We start from the raw sequence: 26,849 nt of genomic DNA on the forward strand, positions 1-26,849 counted from the left end.
ACTTCAAATGCTCAAAGATTTTAGTCAAATGACAGAGCAAGAACTTGGAGAATTAGAATATGATGATGAAGGATTATTTCGGAAACTTGAGGAGGTAAATCAACCCCCTAATTATGTTGTGGAAGCTCTTCAAAACAATGAATATTTGGCGGATTCAAAAACCAGAGCAGGTCTCATTCCAACAGAAGAACCAGCACAGTTCTATCTTGTGAAAGAAAAGGTATTGATATTTAATGATAAATTGGTGTTCTTAAGTTCTGCTCAACCAAATGTTGAATTAACTCCAAGATTAATGTTTCTTCGAACAAAAGATGGATATACTAATTCACCTTATTTTGATGAACCACTTGATATGGAAAGAGAGGAAGATAGGGTATATATTGATTTACTAAACTCACTTGATTATGGAGTTTCTGTTGCTGGTAAAAGTAAGAAGAATGAGAAGGAGAAACATATTATTGATGCTTTAAGTAAGCTTGGTTCGGGTGTTAGCTTTCTTCCAAATGACCCATCACAATTAGTTAATGGACTATTATTGTTGTTAGGTAGTAAGAAGGCTGGAAACAACAATTGTTTTAATGAAGCCTCCGCCATTTTAGATCAGTTGATGAATATGAAAATAATTAATAAATGTCAATACAAAGATATTTTATTAGATATGAAATAAGATGAGAAGCACAATTCTTAGTTTTAATTTCATAACGAGTGATTACACAGCTTCATTCCCTTACCCACGACAACTTGACCCCCTTGCCTCATATGAGGCTTCTTTGTTGTCAATGGAGACTTACAATACCCTTTTTAATATCACAGAGAAAAACAACAAGTTTAGTTATAATCCAGGAAGTGGAAATAAAACTATATCCGTTTCACCCGGAGCTTACGCGATTTCTCAAATATCTTCAGAAGTCTCTCGCCTTATGAAAGAACAAGGTGATGAACCAAAAAATGTGGTAATACATATTCAAAAACACACTTCAAAATCGACTATTAAACTTAAAAATAATTATAAAGTTGATTTCACGATTGAAAATTCGTTTAGAGAGCTATTGGGTTTCTCTTCAAAAAAGATTGAAACTAACGGGACGTCTTACAGTGATAATGTCATTCAAATATCCTCCGGTATAAATTCAGTATTAATTCATTGTGATTTGATTGATGGTGCTTATAACGATGGAATAAGAACAAATACAATATTTTCATTCAGCGCATACTCAACCCCGATTGGTTATAAATTTAATATGGACCCAAAAAATCTTGTCTATTTGCCTGTGTCAGGAAAAACCATATACAGAGTAAATTTTAGGATAACTGACCAAGATAATCGTATGATATCCTTTAATGATGAAATTATATCCATCAGAATTCACCTGCGTGAAGTTTTTCAATAAATAAATAATGGTTATTGTGAGAAAACACGAGTTGGGAAAATATAAAATAATTACAGGGGAGGGGATGTTCCTTTCACCATACTATAAGGGTGAAGGTATGTTTCTTGGTCGAGGATACTATAAACCAAAGAGACAATGTGGTGTGGGACATCACTTTAGAAATAAAGGAGATGGGATAATTGATACTCTAATGGGTATTGGTTCAACCATTCTTAAACATAAAGACCTAATTGGTTCAACTGCTTCTGCCGTGGGAAATGTAGCGGGTGCTATAAAGAGTATAAAAGATGCTCAAAAGGAGTCTCATAAATTACAAGCAATCAAAGAATTTAAAAAGGTAAAACTCAACTATCTTCACAAGAACGACAAAAAATCATTAAAATACTTGGGTCAGGGTTTCAACAATTTTAATGCTATATAAATACAAGTATGGAAGCGATTGATAGTATCTATGATTTGGATGATACGATTATCATTTCAAACTCCACTAAAAAGGAAGACTATTTTAAGGTAAATGCTATAACAGGAACAGACTGGAATTCAAACGGAACAAAAAGTTTTGAAATAAATAATCAACAAACTTACTTGAATCTTGCTGATAGTTTCTTGCTGTGTAAATTTAAATTCACGAAGGCTGCGAATAACACTAATGCTACACTCGTAAATGATTTATTCTGGAAAATGTTTGATAGTGTCCGCCTGTATATTGGAACACAAGAGGTTGAAGAGGTTGAATATGTCTCTGCTACATCTGAAATGATGAAATTTACACTATATTCGTTTAGTGATAGAATGGGTAAGGGAGCTGTTGAAGGTTTTATTCCTGATATGTCAACGGGTACAAACGCAGACCCTGGTTATAGTCAAAGGAAGGCAATGTATAATGATGATACAAAAGCAGAGAATAGTTTTACCATAGCAGTACCTCTGAAAGGTATATTTGGATCTTGTGATTATGATAAAGTTTTGTATGGGCTTAAAATTAGATTTCAACTTCAAAGGAATGATAATGTAAATAGGATGCTTTTTGGGGCTGAAAATGCTTTTGGTGAAAATAATAAATTTGTTATTAATGATTTGTGTTGGTATATTAGTGAATATACTCCTAATCTTAAAACGAAGAGATGTTAAATAAAAGACTTAACTCAAAGACCCCGCTAAATGTATCATACCTTAAAAGAAGATGTCAACACGTTAAACAGGAACACACTACCTACACTTGGAATTTGGGTGTTCTTCAAGGAAAGCCACGATACCTATGGCTCATTTTTAAGAAACCAAATGGGGATGAAGGTACTGATAAGAATAATGCGCTGACTGATAATGCTAAGGTGAAACAACTTCGGGTTTCTCTTGATGGCACATTTTATCCGCGAGATAGATTGGAAATTGATTGGGAAAAAAATGATTATGCGGAAGCCTACAAGTCTTACCAAAAGGTGTGTGAAAGCAATGGTAATAACGACCCTATTTTGGATATGGTTGCATTTCAAAAACTTTATACGATCTATGCAATTGACCTGAGTTCTCAAAAGGAAACTATAAAGTCTAATAGAGTGGATACTTCTCTGTACATTGAAAGAGGAGAGAATGAAGAAGTTAATGCTTATTGTTTGCTTTTGGAGGAAACAGAATTACAGATTAATACAGATAATGGTGTTATGATTAATATCACACAGGTTTTTTCTCATAAATAAATGAGTAGGAAAGAACCGGTATAAAAACCACCGTTTAGAGGCCATTTTTCCCCGCAAAGCGGGGGTTGGCCTTTTCGGGGACCGTGGTTGTTGTTGTTTTTTGGTCCCCTTTTTGAAGCAATGTTTTACGGCCGGATGGCCTTCCTGCCGCTAACCCTGTTTGTCGCCTTTTTACGATAAACAGGGAATTACCAGTGTACTGGTACTAAATTTGCCGACCTCGGAAGGATGACAGGCTGAGTCAACCCCCCTGGCGTTAATTCAGCGATCGACCAGGATTCGAACCCAGGATCCTTGGATCCTAAGCTGGCATCCTAGCCGCTAGCCCAACACCAGGCTGTTGGTTGGGCTCCTAGGCCAACACTAGGAAAGAACCGGTATATGTTAATCAAATCAATCTTAATAAATTAACATCTTGTATTCAAAATCAAAAGCCTTGTATTATTAATGTTAATACAATTCAAAGAAAAGGAGCAGTAAGAATTGATGTTTTACTCACAAGAGAGCAGGTAAAAACACTAAATGATGCTGGTTCACTTAAAATTAAAATGACAAAACCTATGTTGAAGAAATATTCATTACAAGAGGGAGGATTTCTCCCATTTCTAATTCCTTTATTTGCTGGTTTAAGTGCGGCAGGAGCATTGACTGGTGGTATTTCAGCAGCGGTAAAAACTGCTAACGAAAGAAAGGCACAACTAAAAGCTCAAAAAGAATTGGAAAGACATAACAAGGAGTTGGAGAAACAAATTAGTGGAAGTGGTGTAATTGTGGATTTTGCTCAAAAACTTGAAAGTTTACCTGATAAAGCTAGATTGTTGGTTGGAGATATGCTTTCCTCTATCGCTCAAGCGGGTGTTAAACTAACTAAAAGGGGTAATGGTATCTTTCTCATAAATAAATGGATAAATGGTTTAAACAATTTGGAAAGAATACAACGTCAAATATAGAACTTGCTAAGTATTGTAAAACACTAAAAATTGATAATGTGGTAATCTGTATGAGAGATGAATTAACAAAGTTGTCCAAGAATACAAAGAATATTATTATGAATTTAGACACCCAGAATGGTTCTCATTGGGTTTGTATTCATAATAGTCAGGATAAATATTATTTTGATAGTTATGGTATGCCACCACCTGTTGAAGTAATACAATTCTTACAGAATGGTGTTTATCAAACGTTTCAAGTTCAAGAAATTAATTCTAAATGTTGTGGTCAATTATGTTTATATGTATTATTTCAACTCAACAATAATGAAAATTTTTATGATGTCATTTTTAATCTAATATAAATGACTTATGTTGGAAAAGATGGTTCTATCTTTGGAGAATCCTCTCAGGATATTGATTTATCAAATTATTATACAAAGGCACAGGCTGAACGACAAAAATATCGTATAAGTAAAAATATTAATATGAAGAATACTTATGAATTAATCAATTATCCAAACCCGACAGATGCGAATGACTTAATTAGATTCAGCGATTTATCACAATATATATTTTTAAAGAAAACAGCACGTTTTGTGAAACAAGTAAAATTTACAACCACAACACCTGGTTATACTGACCATATACCTTTCCTCATTCAATTTAACTACCTGCTTACAATTGAATTTTATAAAGAAGGACATATAGTTAACATGTGAATTAATAAATGGCGGTACGATATGCCTGATTTCGGGTTTAATTGGTCTTTTTCAATAAACCTAGAAGACCTACATGATTTGAATCAGTCTCGTAAAGAAGAATATTATCCGCTTGGTGAGGATAAGGATTTATGTGGAAGTACAATTAGTAAACAACAAATACATGATTTTAAGAAAGAAAAATATATGATAGTATAGCGATGGTTAGCATGACAAAGAAGGAAGGTAATGAGATAAGGATAGAAAGCCGAGGAATACAAACCGATTTGGTAGTGGGAAGATGGGGTGGTATTTCCTGTCATAATATTAATCTCACATATATTTCTGATACATAAATGGCAGGAAGAAGACTACAAGAGAATTATAATTTTTGTATTCAGGGATACCTACAAGAAAAGGGCGCTCGGTATTACATACCTTATGATTTGGAGCATATACATGGAAATTTTGTCATTAAAAACTGGCCTTATACTGATATTGCTAAACCCACAAATAGAGACTTGTTTAAAATATTAAATAAAAATGAACTTCTCAAAGTTATGAAATATAAAACTCTTTTAGAAATCATCAACAAATCTTATTGGTATCCTATTATGAGAAAAATAATTAATTGATACAAGAATATCTCAAAATCCAGATGAGTATATGTATAATATTATTTGGGGTTCAAACTCAAGGGTAGCAAGGGAAGGAATTGAAGAAGAGAAGGAGGAAGGAGTTGAAGAAGAGAAGGAGGAAAGGGAGAAAAAGGAGAGGGAGGAAAGGGAGAAGGAGGAGGAGGAGGAAAGGGAGAAAAAGGAGAAAAAGGAGAGGGAGGAAAGGGAGAAAAAGGAGAAGGAGGAAAGGGAGAAAAAGGAGAAAGAGGAGGAGGAAAGAGAGAGGGAGGAAAAATATAAAAAGATGGAAATCGGTGAGATTCGTAAAAGATTGAATGTATTACAGCAAATAAATCAATCTCAACTCACCGAAGAGAAAAAAAAAGAAATAATAACTCTTATAAAGATATATATTTCAAAAAGGGGCGAGATGAGTTCACTTTCAGAGAGGAGATTTAAGCGAGAAAGTGGGGAAGAAGAAGAAGGAAAAGATTATGTGATTGATGATGTTGGTGTTATTGACTTTAGTTAGTTTTATTTGTAAATAAATGGAGGAGAGAGTGAAGGCATTCCTTAGGATTCTTTATGTTTTAAAAATCAAGATTGAAATGTATATGTTAAAAACCAAAAAAGTTTTGATACTCTGTCAGAATTTTTCTGATAAATAAATATGTTATTGCCTCAAATGTAAAAAGAAAACTAAATCTAAAAGTGTATTGTATGATAAAGCTAAAAATAATAGAGTTTATCAAAAAGGAATATGTCAAGTGTGTGGCTCTAAAAAGTGTCAATTCATCTCTCCTAAAAGTGGAGGAGACATACAAAAGTTTCTGTCGGGAAGTAAATTTACAACAACTGGAATTCCTGGGGAACTACATCTACCTGGATATTCTTTCTGTGGCCCTGGAACAAACTTGGATAAAAGATTAGATGAGGCTGACAATCCTAAACCTTGGTCTAAACCAAAAAATAAGGTTGATGAAATGTGTATGAAGCATGATATTGCTTATGGGAATACCACTACATTGGATGAAAAACATGAAGCAGACAGAGAAATGTTGTATAATTTGTCTTTGATACAAAATCCTACGTTGAGAGAGAAAGTTGATAGGTTTATTGTAAAAAAAATGATAAGTGCTAAATTGAAACTTGGTCTTGGTTATTCCCCAAAAAACTATTAGGCTCTAATGATGTCATCAAGACTGAGGAGCTTTTGGCTAATGAATTACACAAACCTATAATCACAAAGTTTAAAAGAAGGAAAGTTTATTCTAAATACACCGACCACATATGGTCCGCTGATTTAATCGAACTAAATAATGATAAGGGATACAGGTATGCTTTAACCGTTATTTATTTGAGGAGTAGATTTGCCTGGGTTGTTCCTTTAAAAAATAAAAGGGGTGATACTTTAATGTTAGCATTTAAGCTAATATTTGATAGGGATAAAAGAAAACCAAAGAAACTGTGGACCGATGAGGGAACAGAGTTCTATAACAAAATATTTATGAAATTTCTTAAGGGGGAGGGTATTAAATTATACAGCACCTTTAATGAAGGAAAGGCAGTTGTTGTTGAGCGTTTTAATCGTACTTTGAAAGAGAAATTATATAAAAAATTCACACAACTCGGTTCTCAACAGTGGGTATATTTAATTGAGGATATTGTAGATAAATACAATAATACAGTTCATTCATCAACAAAATCAAAACCATCGGAAACATTTACAAAATTAGAATATGAAAAGGAGAATTAATTTGAGAAAACCTAAGTTCAAAGTTGGTGATATTGTAAGAATATACAAATGGAAAAGCCATTTTGAGAAAGGTTATACACAAAAATGGACTCGTGAATTATTTAAAATTGTTGATGTAATGGATACAGTCCCTTGGACTTACAAATTATATGATATGAATGGGGAAGAAATCTTGGGTTCATTTTACTCAAAAGAATTACAAAAAACACAAGTAAACAGATAATAACAACAAAGAAAGAAGAGTTTAGAAAGATTAATGGAATAAGAAGTTATAAACATGAATTATATTCAGAAGAGATAAATAAGAAAGTATTGGGGGCTTTTGATGATAAGAGATTTATTTTTAAAAATGGAATTGATATTCTCCCTTATGGTCATAAGTATATAAGTGATAAGATATAAGTGATAAGATATATAAGTGATAAGAAATATAAGTGATAAGAAATATAAGTGATAAGATATAAGTGATAAGATAATGGGTTAGGGATTTTAAGGGGCTACTGCCGCCTTTTTCCCTATCAACCAGACTAAGGAGTGGAGGTTAAAAAGGTGTAGACACTCAGTTAAAATATATTAGATGTAGGATCGTTGATACTTGGTTCATAAGGCCAGAAGGATCATAGGGGGTAGGGGTAAATATTCGTAGGGCCATTGTTTGAGTGGTTTAATAAACAACAGGGTGGGAGGAAAAAAAGGTGTTCAGGGGAGATGATAATATCCCCAAAAAAATGAAAATTAACATGTAAGTCAATGAGGATTTGAGGGTGGAGTAATAGAGGTGTTTGATCTGAGGGAAATTAACATGTAAGTCAATGGGGTCCAGGATCAACATTATTACACTACTGATGTGAGTGTGCATACCACTCGGCCATACAGTCAGCTGCATTTGTCCTGCTGATGAGGCTTTAAAAGCTCCAGCATATGTTGAAAACTGATGCTTCAACACTTCAACCTGAAGTGGTTTTGTTCCCCTGTTGCAAGTGTGTTGGAAACTTGATAAAATGCTAACTCAAACCTCACCCAAGACACCAAATATTTAAATGATGCAATACGCCACAGAATGCTCGATGCGCATGTGCAGAAATCCCGAGCAACTAAGTCCATCAGGGTGGTGACAGCAGCCGAACGTTTCTGGTGCGTGCCAGAGTAGGATTGTAACATGTAAATGGCTCAAGGTTTCTGAAAGAAGCCAAAAATACTTGGAAAGATATCTGAGAGAAAAGGAGTGTGCCTCTGCACAACAAAATATTTCGCTAACTTTTTGATCAACTCACCCAAAACGTTAATATCATGCAGCCCATCCTGCAAAATATTATTTGATGATGTAGGCCCATGCAAGGCCTGTGGACAGCGCATTCTACCCAACCTCTCCGATCATTCTGGTCAGTGAGAGGACTATGAACCTTACGGGACTACCTCGTGTGAACATGGCAGGCTCGGTGATTTACTTAATGGAGTTTGAAATCGGAAAGCCGATGCAGTCATTCCCAACATTCAGGTAGACTTACCAGAGGGAGACACCGTATCTGCTTTAGTTGCTCCTTAACTACGGTAAGGGGTTTTTTTTTTGTGCCCACGACCTGACCCTGGGTACCACCAACACGGATGTAAAAATTTTGAATTTGGTGGAGATGGCCCAGCCCTGTTTTTTCTATGATGTTCAGATGTGCATACACGCACAGATAACTGCCTAATTACCCTGCGCTCGCAAAGCAAAAAGTGAGGTTAAGCGATCGAAAGCGTACGTGCATACGTCGTATGTACGACGTACGTGTCTGCGTTTTGTTAAGAGCGTACTTCGAAAACTGTTCAGCGGAAGAAATTGAAACTTTACCACATGGTACATGACTAGTCGATAAAGAGGTCATCTTTTTGAGGTCAAATTGGCCAAAGGTCAACAAAGGCCAGATTTCAAAAATTGTCAATTTTTATCTGATCGACTTGAAAGTTGAAGATGATTTGTATATCAGGTCACTGAATTCAACCACCAATTATTTTTGAGGCCAACATAGGCCAAAAGGTCAACAACATAGGGTGAAATTTCTAAAATTGTCAATTTTCATCCAATTGACTTGAAATTTGAACAGGATATTCATATCACCTCACTGAATTCAACCTCCAATTATTTAATTTTTGAGGTCAACATCGGCCAAAAGGTCAACAAAGACCACATTTCTGAAATCAACAATTTTCATCCAATTGACTTAAAATTTGAAAAGGATTTTCATATCAGCTCTTGAAGACAAAGTTGCACCAACTCGCACCAAGTCATTCTCAAGACTGCACAGGGTAAGTATTGTATGAATACCATCTAGTTTAATATCGTATGATGATATTTACTATCAATATTGTTTGAGTAGTCGGAGCTATATGGGCTGTGAGGGCAGTTGTAAATATATATTTATTGCTTGGTTCCGGTGTCACAAGATAAATTACACAAGATTTTTGCATCTATTGATAAAAGGAGAAGTGTATGTATGTCGTTTGTTGTTATCTCCATTTGCGGGTTTCAGGTCCTCCCAGAGTCCTCCCAGAACCCAAAGTATCCACGTCCTCTTCGGTAAGGGATCACGGTTCATGGACCAAACTGTTCAACTTTTTCAGAGTTTTGTTCAAAGGGCTCTCTTTTCAGGATCGTCACCGAACTCCAGAATGCCTCCAGTTATAGTTCATTTGTGGTAATATTCCCGGGGATGGTTTGAAAAAATATCACTGAGGTTCTTCTTAATCATTCGTGTTGCTCCAATTGTGTGTGTGTGTGAGTGAGAGAGAGTGAGAGAGAGTGAGAGAGAGTGAGAGAGAGTGAGAGTGAGAGAGAGAGAGAGAGAGAGAGAGAGTGAGAGTGAGAGTGAGAGTGAGAGTGAGAGTGAGAGTGAGAGTGAGAGAGAGAGAGAGAGAGAGAATGTGTGAGAGAGAGACAGAGACAGAGACAGATGGAAAGGGAGGGAAAGGGAGGGGGAGAGAGAAGAGAGAGAAGAGAGAGAAGAGAGAGAATAGAGAGAAGAGAGAAGAGAGAGAAGAGAGAGAAGAGAGAGAAGAGAGAGAAGAGAGAGAAGAGAGAGGAGAGAGAGAAGAGAGAGAAGAGAGAGAGGGGAGAGAAGAGAGAGAAGAGAGAGAAGAGAGAGAAGGGAGAGAAGGGAGAGAAGGGAGAGAAGGGAGAGAAGAGAGAGAAGGGAGAGAAGGGAGAGAGGGGAGAGAAGGGAGAGAAGGGAGAGAGGGGAGAGAGGGGAGAGAAGGGAGAGAATGGAGAGAGGGGAGAGAGGGGAGAGAAGGGAGAAAAGGGAGAGAAGGGAGTGAAGGGAGAGAGGGGAGAGAAGGGAGAGAGGAGAGAGAGGGAGAGAGGAGAGAGAGGGAGAGAGGAGAGAGAGAGAGAGAGACCAGTAGCTTGTATTATTTATTATAGGAAATAGTATGAACCCAACACATCTCATATTTTTGGGTATTTCCTCTCTTTCAATTTTCATCCAGGAGCAGAACAATAATTATGGTTAACCATTTTGACATTTCCACTCGATTTAGGTCAAATGCTGAAAATTACTTTTGAAAGATGATTTGAATGACAGTTTCACGCTTGTAATGGTGGGTTAAAATTGTCTTGCAGAACTGAGTCACTAAAACCACACACAGGGCATGTGCAAACGGCTTCATTAGCAAGAATACGTCATTTCGAAAGTCGCATATTGTAAAATCAATTTGACAATTAAATATGATCTACAAAATAAGAACATTACAAAATAACAGGAAATCAGACCTGGTCAGAGTCGAGCAGGCAGTAATTGACCCTCAATTGGACCAGTTGCACGAGCAGGTTCAACACCTGCCTTTGTAGCGCAACCGACGTCGTCACCGTGTACTGCTTTAGAGCCTTGATCACCAGTGGCTCAAAGAGTCGAATGTAGCTGTGGATTGTGGCCTGGTTCATAAGTGAGCACCAGCAAGGAAAAATTAATGGCAGGATTGAAGGATAAGGGTTATTAAAATTGAACAGATGATCGTTAAATGTGAAAATAAAGATCAAAATAAAATAAACACAAAAAATGACTAACATATGGAAATTGTTCAACTTGAGAAAAATTGAGCACAAGCAATTAGATAACAGCCACATCACGATGACATGTTTGGGGAAAACATGTCAAAGAAAAAAAGCATGAGCAAACATATCAAATCGCTTTCAGTAAAAATAAATTCTCATACACAATAATTCACAAAGAATGGAGTGAATCCTCTGTTAGTCGTCTAATACCTTCGTACGTTTTCAAGCAAAACCAAGAATATGCAGCAATCCTGTAAATTCAAAACGAGTTTATCATGTGAATTAAAGCGGCACCTACAAGGTGTATTCACATAACACAAACACAAAAATGTGCACACGGAATTGCACGCACAAAACCCATAAACTGGACACGAGGAAGATCCACCAGACAACTGGGTATTCCCTCCATATATAGAGCTTTTTTTTGTGTACAAGATCGAGGCTCATGTAAGAGCCAACATTAATCACATAAAAACAAACGGACACATAAACATAAGTTAAAGGGAGCGGGAGACAAGATGGGGACAGAGAGGGAAGCACACAAGTACAACAGCAGAGAACAGGGACATCAGGAGATCTGTGGGAGGGAGAGGGCTAGGGGGGGAGGGGGAATGAGAAGTGGGGGGGGGGGGGGGGGGTGGGAGAGGTGGAAAACACATGGACACTGCCAGGACTTCCAGTAAAGATGTCGGTATTTCAAGAAAGTGGATCTGGGGTGAATTAGCGGGGGTAGAAAAGATCAAGGTTTTGGATGCCAGAAGATAAGACATGGTGGTGAACAGCTGTTTTAAAGACCTGGAGGGACGAGTGGGATTGAAGAGAGTGGGGGAGTTTGTTCCAGAGGCAGGAGAAAAGAGGATTGAAAGAGTGAAGGTGAGCACAGAGTCTTGAATTTGGCAGTTTCACCATAAAAGGGTTGCTGGCAGATCTTGTGCGACCTGCAGGAATATTTGGGGGACAGAGTACAGACAGAGCTAGGGGGAGCGAGGCCGGAGAGGAGTCGGTAGAAGACAGAAAGACCACCAACCTGCCTGCGGTGAGTGAGTGAAAGGCCTTCAGAGTTAGATTCATCGCGGGAGATTCCAATGATTCTAAAAATGAAAATGGGCTGGATGATCGTTCACTTACATCGGGCCCGAATGTGCCGAGCTATCCCATCAGCGTCAACATACCATTGCAGGACATACCGTTGCAGGACATACCGTTGCAGCCTTGGGATGCAATTTATTGAAATTACCATTGCAGCTTTGGGATGTGATTTATAAAATAAAAACAAGAAAGAGCAATCAGAGATTGCAAACCCTCGTCAGGATGTATTTTCAGTGGTTTTTAAGGCTTTTGTGTTAAAACAAATATGGCGGCCGATCCAAGTGACCGATGACATCATCATTACTTTTTTTTTCTCCACTAATTTAATCCTAGATTATCCTCAAGCAATTCCATCTTGATCGGATGAAGTTTTGTACTTGTCAAATTATGACGTCATAATGGAGGCACCTCAGACATCATTAACATATTTTATTCCCCATGGAGAGCTCTTTACAATGAGCCATGTCTCAATTTTTTCTCATCAGTGCTTTCAGAGATATAGAGGTGCAAATACTTTCGGTTCTTCCAAGATGGCGGCCGAACCCCATGACCGATGACGTCATCATCATTTTATTTTTTTCTCCACCAGTTTATGCCAACATGGCGCTCAAGAATTTTCATCTTGATTGGATGAAGTTTTACACTTGTCGAATTATGACGTCATAATGGAGAAACCTATGACATCATCATTAACATATTTTATTCCCCATGGAGAGTTCTTTACAATGAGCCATGTCTCAATTTTCTCAATTCAGCGCTTTCGGAGATATAGAGGTGCAAAGTTTTCGGTTTTTCCAAGATGGCGGCCGAACCACGTGACATATGACGTCATAATTATCATTAAAAAATTATACAGGTGGAATTGCACCTATGGTGAAAATTTCCTGCCAATCGGACCAACAGTTGCAGAGAAAATCATATTTATTCTGTGCGGACAAACAGACAGACAGACAAACAGACAAACAAACAGACTCAAATGCAATACCCTCTCCTCAGGCGAGGGTAATAAAAAGAAAACAAGAAAAAGAGCAAGCAGAGATTGCAAACCCTCGCCAGGATGTATTTTCAGTGGTTTTTTTAAGGCTTTTGTGTTAAAAACAAATATGGCGGCTGAACCATGTGACCGATGACGTCATCATTCCATTTTTCTAAACTAATTTATTCCTACATTATGCTCAATAAATTTAATCTTGATCGGATGAAGTTTTACACTTGTCTAATTATGACGTCATAATGGAGGCACCTATGACATCATCATTAACATATTTTATTCCCCATGGAGAGTTCTTCACAATGAGCCATGTCTCAATTTTTTTCTATTCAGCACTTTCAGAGATCGAGGTGCAAAGTTTTTCGGTTTTTCCAAGATGGCGGCCGAACCACGTGACCTATGACGTCATAATTATCATAAAAAAATTATACCGTTGGAGTTGCATCTATGGTGAAAACTTCCTGTCAATCGGACCAACGGTTGCAGAGAAAATAATATTTATTATGTGCAGGCAGACAGAGACAGACAGAGACAGACAGACAAACGGACTCAAATGCAATACCCTCTCCTCTGGCGAGGGTAACTAGAACGGCACTCGGCATACCTACGCCAGGCTTAACAGTTTACGTTTTGTATCCCACTGATAGGCCGGATGTGGATCCGCACCTGAACAAAAATCTAATTGGCTTGTTATTGTCACTACACCAACTATTCCACCAAGTTTCATCCGAATCTGTCCATAACTTTTTGAAATATCGCGCTATATATAGTTTTGGCAACACTTTTCTCGTGCATCTCGTGCCACGACGCTTTTCCTTCATGAGAATGATAGAAAAATAGTTAAGAGCATACTTTGGCACTTTCGAAACGATGCAAAAAGAGCACGAACTTAGCGTCTCAACAACCGTCAGGCCAACAATCCGGAAAAGCACATCGGTCAATTTAGCGGAACAGCGGGGCGAACCAAAGCTCTGGACTCCCCATTACTTAAAGAAAAAGGATGAAAAAATGTAAAAGAAAAAAAAGTAAAAACAAACAAACATGAAAACACCACTTTATGGTTTGTCATGTCTGCTGGACTTGATCGATCGACACGTTTTCACAAACATGGGTCCTTACCTTCCAGCTGCGACATGGACCGAAGTCATGCTTGGCTACCAAGACATTTCAGAAAAGAAGAGAAAAAGGATTTTTAAAAAAAACCAAAAAAACAAGGAATGAACAACAAATGCCGAAGCTCTGAGGCAAAAGTGAAACCAAAATTCGATTTCATTATTTGTTTCAGAACCAGGTGCCAAGATAACTTGACGCTCGCACAACTTTGTCTCCTAATAGAAACCAGATCATGACACGAACGCTGGAAGCCGAAGGTTAAAGACGCGGCAGCAAGCTCTTAGGGGCTACGCTCAGGGCTGTGTTGAGTCTGCAAAATCCTAACCATCGCACAAGTTGACAAGACTTGCGAGATAAACTTTATATAGCAAAGCTGCATGTCATTGTGTAAACAAAATAATCCGTGAGGGCCATCTCAGAGATCAACACTCCCGAATTCTACAAAATACAAAATACATTTTCAATGCTTTCCAATGCCGCACGATGCTGCATCTCTTCTATTCGTGTCCTTGCACTTGTATAGCCAGTCTATGATGCTGCAATGGTGTGAAACTGAAGAATCCAGAAAAATAATACCATTTGTCAGTCCGTTCATCCCACTATGTGGAGGACAAAGCGCTGGTGCTGCTGAAACCGTTCCATGGCAAGGATTACACTGGGTGGGTTTGCCATTGGCTTCCGAGCAGTCCATAGTGCAGGAATTTGGAATTTGTCCAGGAAGCTGTTAATTACTTGCCTGCCCTTCCTGAAAGACACTGGAATCTCTAACAATGAGCAACTAATGCTAACAGACAGGACACAGGACACCAAGCTTAACGGCCACCTGAGGGACGGCGCACTTCGTGATGAAAAATCCGACCTGCGAAGGACCAATCTGCCAGTTTATCGTCAGGGAGACAAATGAACCCAGAAGAGACGGCTCAGAAGGAAGTGCTATAGCTCTGCATCGTTCTGGCATGAAGATCATCATTAAATAATAATAAACAATAACAATAATACCACAAATCATTGCTGCTATTGAAGTAGCAAACAACGATCAACAAAGACCCACAATTCTCGGCAGTGGCAGAATCATCCGCATAGGCCTCAACATATGAGGTGACTTACATTAACAAATTGGTATCTTAGGGGTGGCGAATGTCCTTTATGCTATCCCAATTAGGCAGCAACACTACCCACAAAACGGCAAATACGCAATGATCGTATAACTCATAAAATCAATAATAATAAGAGGAAAAATGTGGAGCCTCAAAGTGGATCCTTCGCTTATATTCTCTTCTTCTTTTTTTTTTCTTTCATGTGCAACACAAGGTAGAGTCATAGCATCATGTGCTGGAGAAATGGGGGGAGCGGCGACAGCAGTGCAATTGATGCAATGCCCCTTATAGGTTGGAGCACGAATTTGGAATTTGTTCATGGTGCCGGTGAGAGCTCAACTACTTTTTGCAATGAACACAGTGGGATCTGCAATGTCCACCATCCAGTGCTGGCAAAGAAAACGCCCAGATGGACGGGCACACACATTGATGAATCGCCCTGCCTGCGAAACATCAGGGTGACCGTTTATATCCTGGTCGGGATTCAAACCCAGGCTAGAGATCTCACAGGGGATATCGCATACCTCTAGGTCGAGGCCATCCTGCCAGCCCCTTGCTGACATTATAAGTTTCAACATAGAGAAGACGACGTTCTCAGTGTGGACACCTTTTGACTCGTTTCAAAATACTTCAGCTCTGACCTAGAAATGACAATTCCAGGTTGAGTCAAAAGGCGATAGCTTTTTCATCAGGCGATGATAATTTAGAAAGGAAGGCTTCTGTTCCGACAGAACAAAGCAAGCACTCGGTACGTTGGTAAGAGCGAGTAAATGAAATGCAAATCGAAATTATTTACAGTTGTCAAGCATCATTTGGTGTGGGAGTCATTTGTGTCTCATAAGTGTGATGTGTTTACCTTCTCTACACCCACCTTCCCCCATCTCCCCTCCACCATTGATTCCTAAGTGCCACTGCGACTTGTAGAAAGTGCTTGGATTTCTGCTTTTCACTTGTTCTGTCTGTACATATTACTTCCCCCCTCGCTGCATCACAATTCCTTCCGTCACATACATTTTGTGCGATAATCCGACACCTGGTCTTGGCACCTACATAGTCCGTTGTGTACCCGCTCGGCAAGCCAATCATCTTTGCATCTGACCTCTTCATTCTCCTCTTCAGAGCTCCCAATTATCGCTTCCCTCCTTTTCCACCTATGCAACTAAACTATTCACTTCATTTTATCCCTGCTCAGGGAAGAAGGAAAAAAAACTCCCCCACCTCCATTCCATCGTTTCTGCTCCATCTCCGACTGGAATTCATACTTCGCGCAGCACTCCGGATACGTCTCTGCAGCACAATCTTTCTTTGCTCTCGTGTATCCTCATATCCTCAGAATTCTCACATGATCTGCTTGCTCCAATCTCAATAAATCAAAGATAGCAGCTCAATGACAACTGTGCAGATATGGCTTCCTAGAGCTGAAAGAGATAAATAATGCAACACTGATCAAGAGCAGTGGTGCTCGGAAGCAGAGTATGGACTGCGAAAATCCTTGCCGATACTACATAAATGTGGTTTATAACAAGTGCATCCATCAGGCTATCTGCCTCGACGTTGGAAGCCGATGCAAGCATCCACTCCTCTCTCTCTCTCACTCTCTATGCTTTCTTCCACACCACCCAATACTCCCCAATTCAGTGCCTTCTTCCCACACTTGTGTATTTGCCTTGTCTTCTCCCATGCCAATGCACCATCCAATCATCACAATTACCCTCAAGTACCAAAAATATGTGCTCCAACCAAATCAACCTGTCCATTTAGGTGGATGCAACATATCGAGCATGCCCCACTGAAACATTTCTCTCTTCGAATACTCCCAGATCACTCATTTCACTCCCTTACTTATTCCCTTTTCCACTTCACTGAACATAACTGTTTAAGTGATACATATGCTCCTCTAGCCAAAAATAGGCAGCTAATCTCCCCAGAGATTCTCAAGAGTGTATTGCATGCTGTAAGGAGTTAAAGATCACCAATTAATGATTTGACACTGAAGATGATGCTAATGGCATCTGCCTCTTGAGGCCAGCTATGAAATTTGGTCTGCCAAGGACAGACGATGATTGATGGTGAGGCAAGAAACTCTCGTGCCTGGACCACTATAAAGTGGGAGAACCTGTCAGCCAGGTGAGAAGTTGACCATGGATGCAAGATTGTGAAACGTACACATGATTGTGTTACATATGAAGGAGAGAAAGTAACGAAGGTGGGGGTCATTGTGAGAGAAAAAGGTCACTTCAAAGGAAGATGGTCACTGCGAGAGAAAATGCAAGTTATAGGAAAAGGAAAGAGCCAATAAGACGCCTCTCGACAAGAGCAAAGCTCATGGGAAGAGCAATGTTCCACCGATAGTGGGGTAATGTGGCAACACTTTGGTACAGTGAGCAAGGAAATGAACAGAAAGGATGAGAGAGAGAGGGAAAGGGAGGAAACACTGAAATCAGCAAGTCAGAGGGTTGGGTTAGGAAGGGTTAATCGTGGGTCAGGATAGGGTAATAAATACCGTGCATCAGGGGATAGGGGATGACATGAGGTGGGATCACACTTGGGAAAGAGTCAGGAGCAAAATAAAGGGTATGCCTATCTTTTGATAATAAAAGGCAATTCCATGTGTGTGTCAGTGTGTGTCTGCATCAGTGTGTGTCTGCGTCAGTGTGTGTCTGCGTCAGTGTGTGTCTGTGTCAGTGTGTGTCTGTGTCAGTGTGTGTCTGTGTCAGTGTGTGTCTGCGCGCATCCGTGTGCGCGCGTCCGTGTGCGAGCGTCCATGTGCGAGCGTCCGTGTGCGAGCGTCCGTGTGCGAGCGTCCATGTGCGAGCGTCCGTGTGCGAGCGTCCGTGTGCGAGCGTCCGTGTGTGCGCGTGTCTGTGTGTGCGCGTCTGTGTGTGGGTCAGTGTGTGTGCATCAGTTTGTGTCAGTGTGTGTGTGTGTGTGTGTCAGTGTGTGTGTGTGTGTGTGTGTGTGTGTGTGTGTGTGTGTGTGTGTGTGTGTGTGTGTGTGTGTGCGTGTGTGCGTCTCCTCCATAACTCCAAAGCCATGAAACCTAGCGGCCCCAAACTTTGCATGCATACGCATCAAACTCCAAGGGAAAGCTTGAATGAAAACTGGGTTTGCTGTGTTTGAACACCCCTTTCGAAGATAGCTTAGTGGATGCTCATCACAACAAAATATGCCTTACAAAAATGGTGGTGCCCTATCTTAGTCAGCCTCTGTCACAGCGCTTGGTTCTTCAGCCATAATTTTGTTTCAGCCTATTCAAACGTGCCTTGCCTTAGAACCATGATGACCTCTCACAGACTAATTAAAGCATATATTCGAAATCTGGATTCGGATTTGATGATCGCATCCTGTAGACTAAATAAGTATTGAAATCTGGAGTGAAATCAGAAAAAATTAAGAAATTAGTGATTCTTATAATTAAGTGAATTTATGCAAACAAGGCTGTCATCCCTTCTTCGGTACTGTCATCTTAATTCACACCTCCATAGGATAGGGCGTCACCTTACTTGGCTCTGCGATACTTGTGATTAATGTTTGAAGTCTACTTCAAAATAACTGTCGTTTTGTCAGTGTTTTGTATAAATACTGCATGCCGTCGAGATGTTGAGAGATGGGTCCCTCCTTCTGCACTGTCATCTTTATTCATACCTCCATAGGATAGGATGTAACTCAAATGGGATCTGCAATACTTGCGCACAGCAGCACACTTCAGCAATATATATGGTGAGACGATATTTTGGATGATTTTCCAAGTTACAAAATGCTTCAACTTTATTCCCATTTGTCATAATTCCATTGTCGTGAAAAAAGTATTAGCGCTTCTTCTTCTTTTTAATAGCATGATAGCATGACTGGTTGAGAAGAGTGATGGAAATGAATGTAGAAGGAAGTAGAGGACGGCGAAAACCGAGAAAGACTTGGCTAAAGGTGGTGGAAGAAGAAGTGCAGAAAATAGGGCAAAATGAAGAAGATTGTCATGGGCCCGCAAGGCTAATCCCTGTTCTAGCAGGGAAAATGGCATTAAAATGCCTGTTGTTGTTGTTGTTGTGATGGAGAGAATCAGCTACGAATGAGATTGGCAACACATAAACAACGATAATTTTATTACTCCCTGCGTTTTTGGCAAAGTATACCACCCAGATCTTCTTCAAACTCAGCGAGAAACTTTTTCTTCAAACTCCGAAAACATTACGGAGAGACGCAGCTTCTGATAATTCTTCTTCTTCTTCAAAGCAGACGGATAACCTCAGCTACTAATGAGATTGGCAAAACATAAATGATTCTTTTATTATTCCCTGCGTTTTTGGCAAAATACACCGCCCAAATCTTCTTCAAACTCAGTGAGAAACTTTTTCCTCAAACTCGGAAAACATTATTGAGAAACTCAGCTTCTGATCATTCTTCTTCTTCAAAACATCGAAGCGACTGTGTTGCCCGCAACGCCGGATACCTTTGCTGGTAAAGAATAAAGTACATTTGTTGTTGAGTTGTCACTTCAATATGCAACTATATACTGTTATGACCATTTCCCCCCATTTTCCAGGGGGTTGGTCGAATGATGACATGGCTCCATTATTACGAATCTATTCATTGCATCAATTTTGTGCAAACCCAAACAAGACGTCACAACGATCTCATGATGAAACTGGACAACATAAACACAGGTAGAGCGATTCATCAATGTGGGTGCCGCCACTCGGATGGACATTAAGGAGGCGTCCCATCTGCCAGCATTTGTTGGTACACGTTAAAGATCCCACGGTGTCCTTAGAAAAGAGTAAGCGAGCTATCTCTGGCACTATGAACAAATTACAAATTGCTGCCCCAACCATAGTAGAACGCCAGGCCTGGCCATGTTGTTCATGAAATACTTGGGCAAGCCTTCCCCAGCCAACCCCACAATAATGTGGGGATACTTGAAATGATGAAATACTTGGGCAATGTGGGGCCGTTAAAGAAAACCAAGAAGATTATAACAGACACCGCTGAATACCACCACCTCGGTTGTGGTCAAAGAGGTTGTATTTTTCGGCCATTGCTTACAAGGAGAGCGGGGAAATGTGAGAAACAACTACCCATGACTGTCACACACACAAGGTTTAAAGGACATAAAAAGAGAAGAAGTTCCATTTGCATGATCCGTTATGATAAAATAGGTTAACCGACAAAGGTCAATCAGGCTGTAAGGTGGAGCTGATGAGAGCAAATCGAAAATAATTTTCAAGCGGGTAAATTTGCCTCAAATAAGTCCGTTACACTCGTCTCGGGATGTTAATAAGTGGCGTCTGGTTGTCGATAAGCCAAGAAACTGCATTTACAAAAAGCCGTCACCACAAAACCTGCTCGCGGGTGACAGCTGCCGTTACCAGGCCGATGCAGGGTACAGGGCGGCGGCGTCTACTACCACATCAGAATAAAACATTTCATTGGCAGAACAAATGCTTCAGGATATTTTGAACATAGCCAAGGTCATAAGAGGCAATGACGGTTGTTCTGCCACATCCCTCGGCATCCTGGAAATCGGATGCTTTCCAAGATGTGCCTTCAAAATGGATGGTTTGTTTTTCTTCACTTCCCGTGAAGGTTATAGGACCATTTATATTGCATAGATTTTCCTCGTTTTTGTCGCACCATTCGCTCCGGTCAAATAAATCGACCTGAGAAACCGACGGCGCCGATGGGAGATTTCGCTCATCGAACGATTATCTTAATCCAACACGATGGACCATCTATGTCCGCTACCATCCGGCTTTGACGTACATACCAGCTATACTTAATTTACACTGTCGGTTTTGACACGTTAAGCTTGGTGGACAATTAAAAACGCGTGTGGATAAATATATAAACATGGATCTGTGAGGCTTGATATTAAAAATGGATCATAAACATGCACTCAGGACAATGTCCCTGAAAAATGTGTGCCCATTTCGACATCAGAAAACAAGGTCAATGCCACACAAGGCAAAATTGTTCTCTTGATTAGGAAAAGGAGGACAATAAACGGTACAATTAGGAGGAATCAAAACACCTGCCAAACCACGTTTATAAAGCTTCCGTCTGGATCAAATTGTTGGAGAAGATCAAAGTCGGAAATTAGCACAAACAGAAAAAGAATATGATTGAAATACAGTTTGCCGCTGCCCACAGCATGCCAATTAATTGCTCATTGGCACGAATGAGAATGTCAGGCCGAGTGCTTCTCAAGGTGAGATCATTTTGGCAGTGCAAGGTGTGAGGGGCTGGTACGATGGCCTATAGGTATGCACACTTATCTCCAAGTTGTCTAGCCTGTGTTTGAACCCAGACCAGGCTATAAACTGTTATCCCGGTGTTTCACATGCAGGATGATTGGACAATGTGCGTGCCCGTCCCTCAGATGGACGTGAAACTGGGCAACGTCTTCCGGCATCAGTTGGTAGACGTTTAAGACCACACGGTGCCCTTCACGTAGAGTAGGCGAGCTGGTGCGTGCACCTTAAAGAAATTACTCATTCCTGCCCTGACTTCCCGTGTCGGATTGGCAACCCAACCAGGACTGTACCAACTGCTTTGGCAGCACTGACGCTCAGCGTGGGGCATGGCACACGATGATCAAGATGAATGTTGAGAGGGCGGGAGGAGGAGAAGTGCACGAGATCAATCTTCACAGCAAATACGTTTTAAGTCATTGCTAAAATTGGACGAAAGGCAATGCACAAAGCAATGCTCTAAGTCAATCATCAGATATGTTCAGAATGCACACAAAATACACAAACCTTATCGGCTTTTTGCTTCATTACTGACACAGCACTGGCCTTCGCAGGTAATGACTTCTTCTTCAGCACTTCAAACCACCTTGAATAAACGGCACAGATCAGCAAAATAAGTTACAGCAGGAAGCAAACTCCGTCTCATTTACCTGCTCATTTTAAGTGCCAGTGACAAAGAGAAGAGACAGGTAAAGAACAAGAAAGTAAATTGAAGAATGTCAAGCAAAGTCAAAAGTAAATCAACAAAAGTAAAGAAAAGTAAATCAACAAAGGAAACAAAATAGTAAGTAGAAACATCCTATTACAAGCACTAAATCAGGGCCAAGGTATGCCTGGACTCAATTCTCAAAGCATCAGGGTGCTCAAGACGAGTCGTGATCATTTTCAACCCTGCGCGGGTCATTACTCCATCAGGTTGTTACAGGCAGGGTAGAATTGAAAACAAACGTGAAACTCTTCTCCGAGTGATCCTGTTAACCCTATGAAGTATTAAGATGGATGGAAAGTGCAGACATTTCTTGCTGTTTAATTATGCACCAAACTCCAAACCTTGGGTGGACATTTTATAAACACCGACCTATTGGAACAATATAATTTCCCTTCCAAGCAACTTCAATGCAGGAGGAGCCGTTAGGCCCATCAAAGCCTGTGCCATTGTGCCATGATTGCCAACATGGGGTTGTTCGATTTGCTGGACCGTGCATGGCTCCATCGTTTTAATTTGTCATAACATGGGGTCCGTGCTCCATCGTTTTAATTGGTCATAACATGGGGTCCGTGCTCCATCGTTGTAATTGCTGAGCATAAAGCAAAGAAGCAGAACGTACCATTTTGGACATGTCTGATTCGACACAGCCAGGGTTCAGACCGACCACCGTATTCCCAGACTCAGAGAGGACCCTCTAATCATCAGTAAATCATTTGATTTCCATTAAGAGTTTGGATTTGGGTCACCAGAATGCTGCAGCCATCAAGGCAACTGGAAGATTTAACAGGGAATACATTTCCCACAAGAAAAAGAACAAACAAAGATTGTAAACCCTCTCCAGGGTGTATCTTCAGTGGTTTTTAAGGCTTTTGTGTTAAATCAAATATGGCGGCCGAACCACGTGACCGATGACGTTATCATTATTTTTTTCTAAACTCATTTATTCCTAAATTATGCTCAAGAAATTTCATCTTAATCGGATGAAGTTTTGTACTTGTCGAATTATGACGTCATAATGGAGGACCTTAGACATCATCATTAACACATTTTATTCCCCATGGAGAGTTCTTTACAATGAGCCACGTCTCAATTTTTTCTATTCAGCATTTTCGGAGATAGAGGTACAAAGTTTTTCGGTTTTTTCCAAGATGGCGGCCGAACCACGTGAGTGATGACGTCATAATTAAAATTTTAAAATTCTAAAGGTGGAGTTGCACCTATGGTGAAAATTTCCTGTCAATCGGAACAACGGTTGCAGAGAAAATCGTATTTATTCTGTGCGGACAGACAGACAGACAAACAAACAGACAAACAAACGGACTCAAATGCAATACACTCTCCTCTGGCGAGGGTAACTAGAACGGTACTCGGAAGAGAGAATAAATACCTCCACCTCCACCAGGCTGAACAGTTTACGTTTTGTATCCCACTAATATCCCACTATCCCACTAATGGTTTTTTTTTTGTTTGTTTTTTTTTTTTTTTTTTTTTTTTTTTTTTTTTTTTTTTTTTTTTTTTTTTTTTTTTTATCCCACTAATAGGCCAGATCTAGATTCGGGCCCGAACCAAAATCAAATCGCTTGTTCGAGTCGCCGAACCAACCCCATCCGCCTAGTTGTGTCATAACTCATAAACAACCTTTTGAAATGTCGTGCAATATATCGTTTCTGGTCCCATCACCCAATATTGAAGAATCATTTTAAAAATAAATTCTCACATACGGATTTGGATCTTCAACAAAATCGAATCGATTCGTCCTTGTCACACGCCCTACCTGTCCACCAAGTTTCGTCCGAATCTGGTCATAATCTTTTGAGATATCGTGCTATATATTGGTTTTAGCTCGATCTTTCAATGGTGAAGAATAACTTTAGAATTTAAAAAAATTTCGAACATGGATCAGCAATCGAATCTTCACAAAAATTGAATCAGTTCTTCTTTGTCACACACCCAACGTGTTCACCATGTTTCGTCTGAATCCATCAATAACTTGAGATATCTTGCGATATATCGTGTTTTGCCCCATCACTGAATCGTGAAGAATCACAAAAAATTCTCAGATACAGATCTGAATCCAGATTCGGATAGTTACCAAAATCTAATCATTTCGTTTTGTGCCACATAGCCAACCTCTCCACCAAATTTCGTCTCAACCAATTAACAACTTTTTGAGATATCCTGTTCACAACCAACCAAACAAACAGACAAATAGACAGACAGGGCCAAGTACATAACCTCCTTCCACCTTTGGTGGTCGAGGTAATTAGGGAAAGAGGACTTATCACAGGGGCATTTTACAGGGCCAAGGACATTTTACCCCATGGACGCAAAACCGCAGACCCCGTCCATGTCTTGTATTTTTCTCCAGACTGCACAGGGTAAGGCATTCTATGAACTCCCCAGTTTATATATTTTATATATATGCACGCACGCACGCACGCACACACACACACACACACACACGGCCAAAAATATTGGAACCCTTGCACCTTTTTCAAATTACTCAAATAAATAATCTAAAAATGACGAACTTGACAAAAGTATTTGGTTTCCACAATTCTTTATTTCACTGTGAATATTACAGAACCTTTGTTTTTGATTCAGAACTTAATATACTCAAAGGCAAAAGTTATTGTGACACACAAACAACAAACAGAATCAGTGTTAAACTTTTACTGCCGCGAATGAAATGTTATTACATGGAAAGACAAATGTTTCAAGGTATGGTAACGATCAACAGTCCATAAGAACAGTGCACCTGGCATATGCAAATGAGCCACAACACAAGAGGGGGTTCACAAGCAAGTTCACACAGTCAGTAGCGAGTGTGTCCACCTTGTGCATTGATGCAGGCCTGGCACCTTCGCCTCATTGAGGCCACTAAACGTCGATGAAAGTCCTTGGGAAGATCATTCCATATCCGAGGAAGGATTTGGTGGAGTTCCTGCAGCGTTTTTGGAGGATTCGGATGACGTCGTAAACGTCGCTCCATTTCATCCCAGACGTGTTCAATGGGTGACAAATCAGGGGATCTTGCAGGCCAGGGTAACACATTAACATTGTTCTTATTAAGATACTGCTGTACAACTCGAGCAACGTGTGGTCTGGCATTATCGTGTTGAAACGTCACTCTAGGGCCGTTCTGTTGCAAAAACGGTAAAGCGGCCATTTGCAAAATCTCGTCTCGGTACCTCACAGCATTCAAGTTCCCCTCAATCACAATCATTGGCGTTCTTGCTGCAGCTGTTATCCCACCCCAGATCATAACGCCCCCACCTCCAAAACGATCCCCTTCCAGAACACATGGCCTGATGTAACATTCACCTGTGCACCTGTAGACACGTGTCCTACCGTCAGCTCGGTGAAGCTCTGCCAAATGGTGTTTCCATGGACGTTGAATCGACAAGCAACATCACGCTGCGAGGTACCAGACTGAAGCATACCGATAGCTCTCCATCTGTCATTTTCCCCGAGGCGTGGCATGTCGAACTTGTTCCAGAACAATGAATAGAGGTGTTTTTCTGACTTCTGCACTTCTTAAGACTGCATTGAGTGGAAATGATAAGCGTCTGGTTGTCTGGCCTTTTAAAGTGAACATTGCTGGCCATTTTTCTCGAATATGTCATGCTTCTTGCAAATTTCGTGCAATTCGAACAACAACTGCTTGGTTGCGTTTCTTCGACCATTTTAACACACTCTTTCTCTGGTTCAAATCCAAAAATTCATTCACAAGATTACCAATGAAAAAATTCCATGTCACAATAACTTTTGCCTCTGAGTATATATACTTTTAAATCAGAAAATAAAAAGAAACATCATTGACAAAATTATTGACACCCAAGACTTGATATTTGGTAGCACACACAGCCTTTGGACAAAATAACTGCAGTCAAGCACTTCCTATAGCCATGAATGAGCTTCCTACACCTCTCTTGGAAGTTTGGCCCACTCTTCTTGTGCAAATTGCCCCAGTTATCCCAGGTTTGAAGGATGCCTTCTCCGAACTGCTGTTTTCAGATCTCCCCACAGGTGTTCAATGGGATTTAGAGCTAAATTCATTGCAGTCCACTTCACAACAGTCCAGGGTTTTGTCATGAACCATTCCTGGGTGTTTTTTGACGTGTTTTTGGGTCATTTTCCTGCTGCAAGACCCTTTGACGGAGACCCAGCGTTCTGACACTGGGTTGAACATTGCACTCCAAAATGCCTCGGCAATCTCCTGATTTCATGGTGCTATGCACACATTCAAGGCACCCAGTGCCAGCACAGCAATCCCAAAATATCACTGAACCTCCTCCATGTTTGACTGTAGGGAAAGTGTTCTTTTCCTTGAAGGCTTCATTTTGTTTTCTGTAAACATAGAGATGATGTGCTTTGCAAAAAAGCATAAATTTGGTCTCATCTGTCCACAGGACATTCTCCCAGAAGGATTTTGGCTTGTTCCGATGTGTTTTGGAAAACTCCAGTCAGGCTTTCTTATA

The 26,849-nt window shown here is 40.0% G+C and overlaps 1 protein-coding gene across 1 annotated transcript in view; it reads right to left on the reverse strand.

The window, feature by feature from the left end:
- The window catches only part of HTT (huntingtin), a 778,980-nt gene that overhangs the window by 443,316 nt on the left and 308,815 nt on the right, over nt 1-26,849 (reverse strand). Inside the window, exons 32-33 of the mRNA XM_078772674.1 lie at nt 22,167-22,245; nt 10,843-11,004 (exon numbers count right to left, since the gene is read on the reverse strand). Of these exons, the coding sequence (XP_078628800.1) occupies nt 10,843-11,004; nt 22,167-22,245 (241 nt within the window). The remainder of the gene's footprint in view (nt 1-10,842; nt 11,005-22,166; nt 22,246-26,849) is intronic.

This window comes from Myxine glutinosa, chromosome 2, assembly GCF_964187855.1.
Source record: "Myxine glutinosa chromosome 2, kmMyxGlut1.1, whole genome shotgun sequence".
In the NCBI taxonomy this organism is placed as follows: domain Eukaryota; kingdom Metazoa; phylum Chordata; class Myxini; order Myxiniformes; family Myxinidae; genus Myxine; species Myxine glutinosa.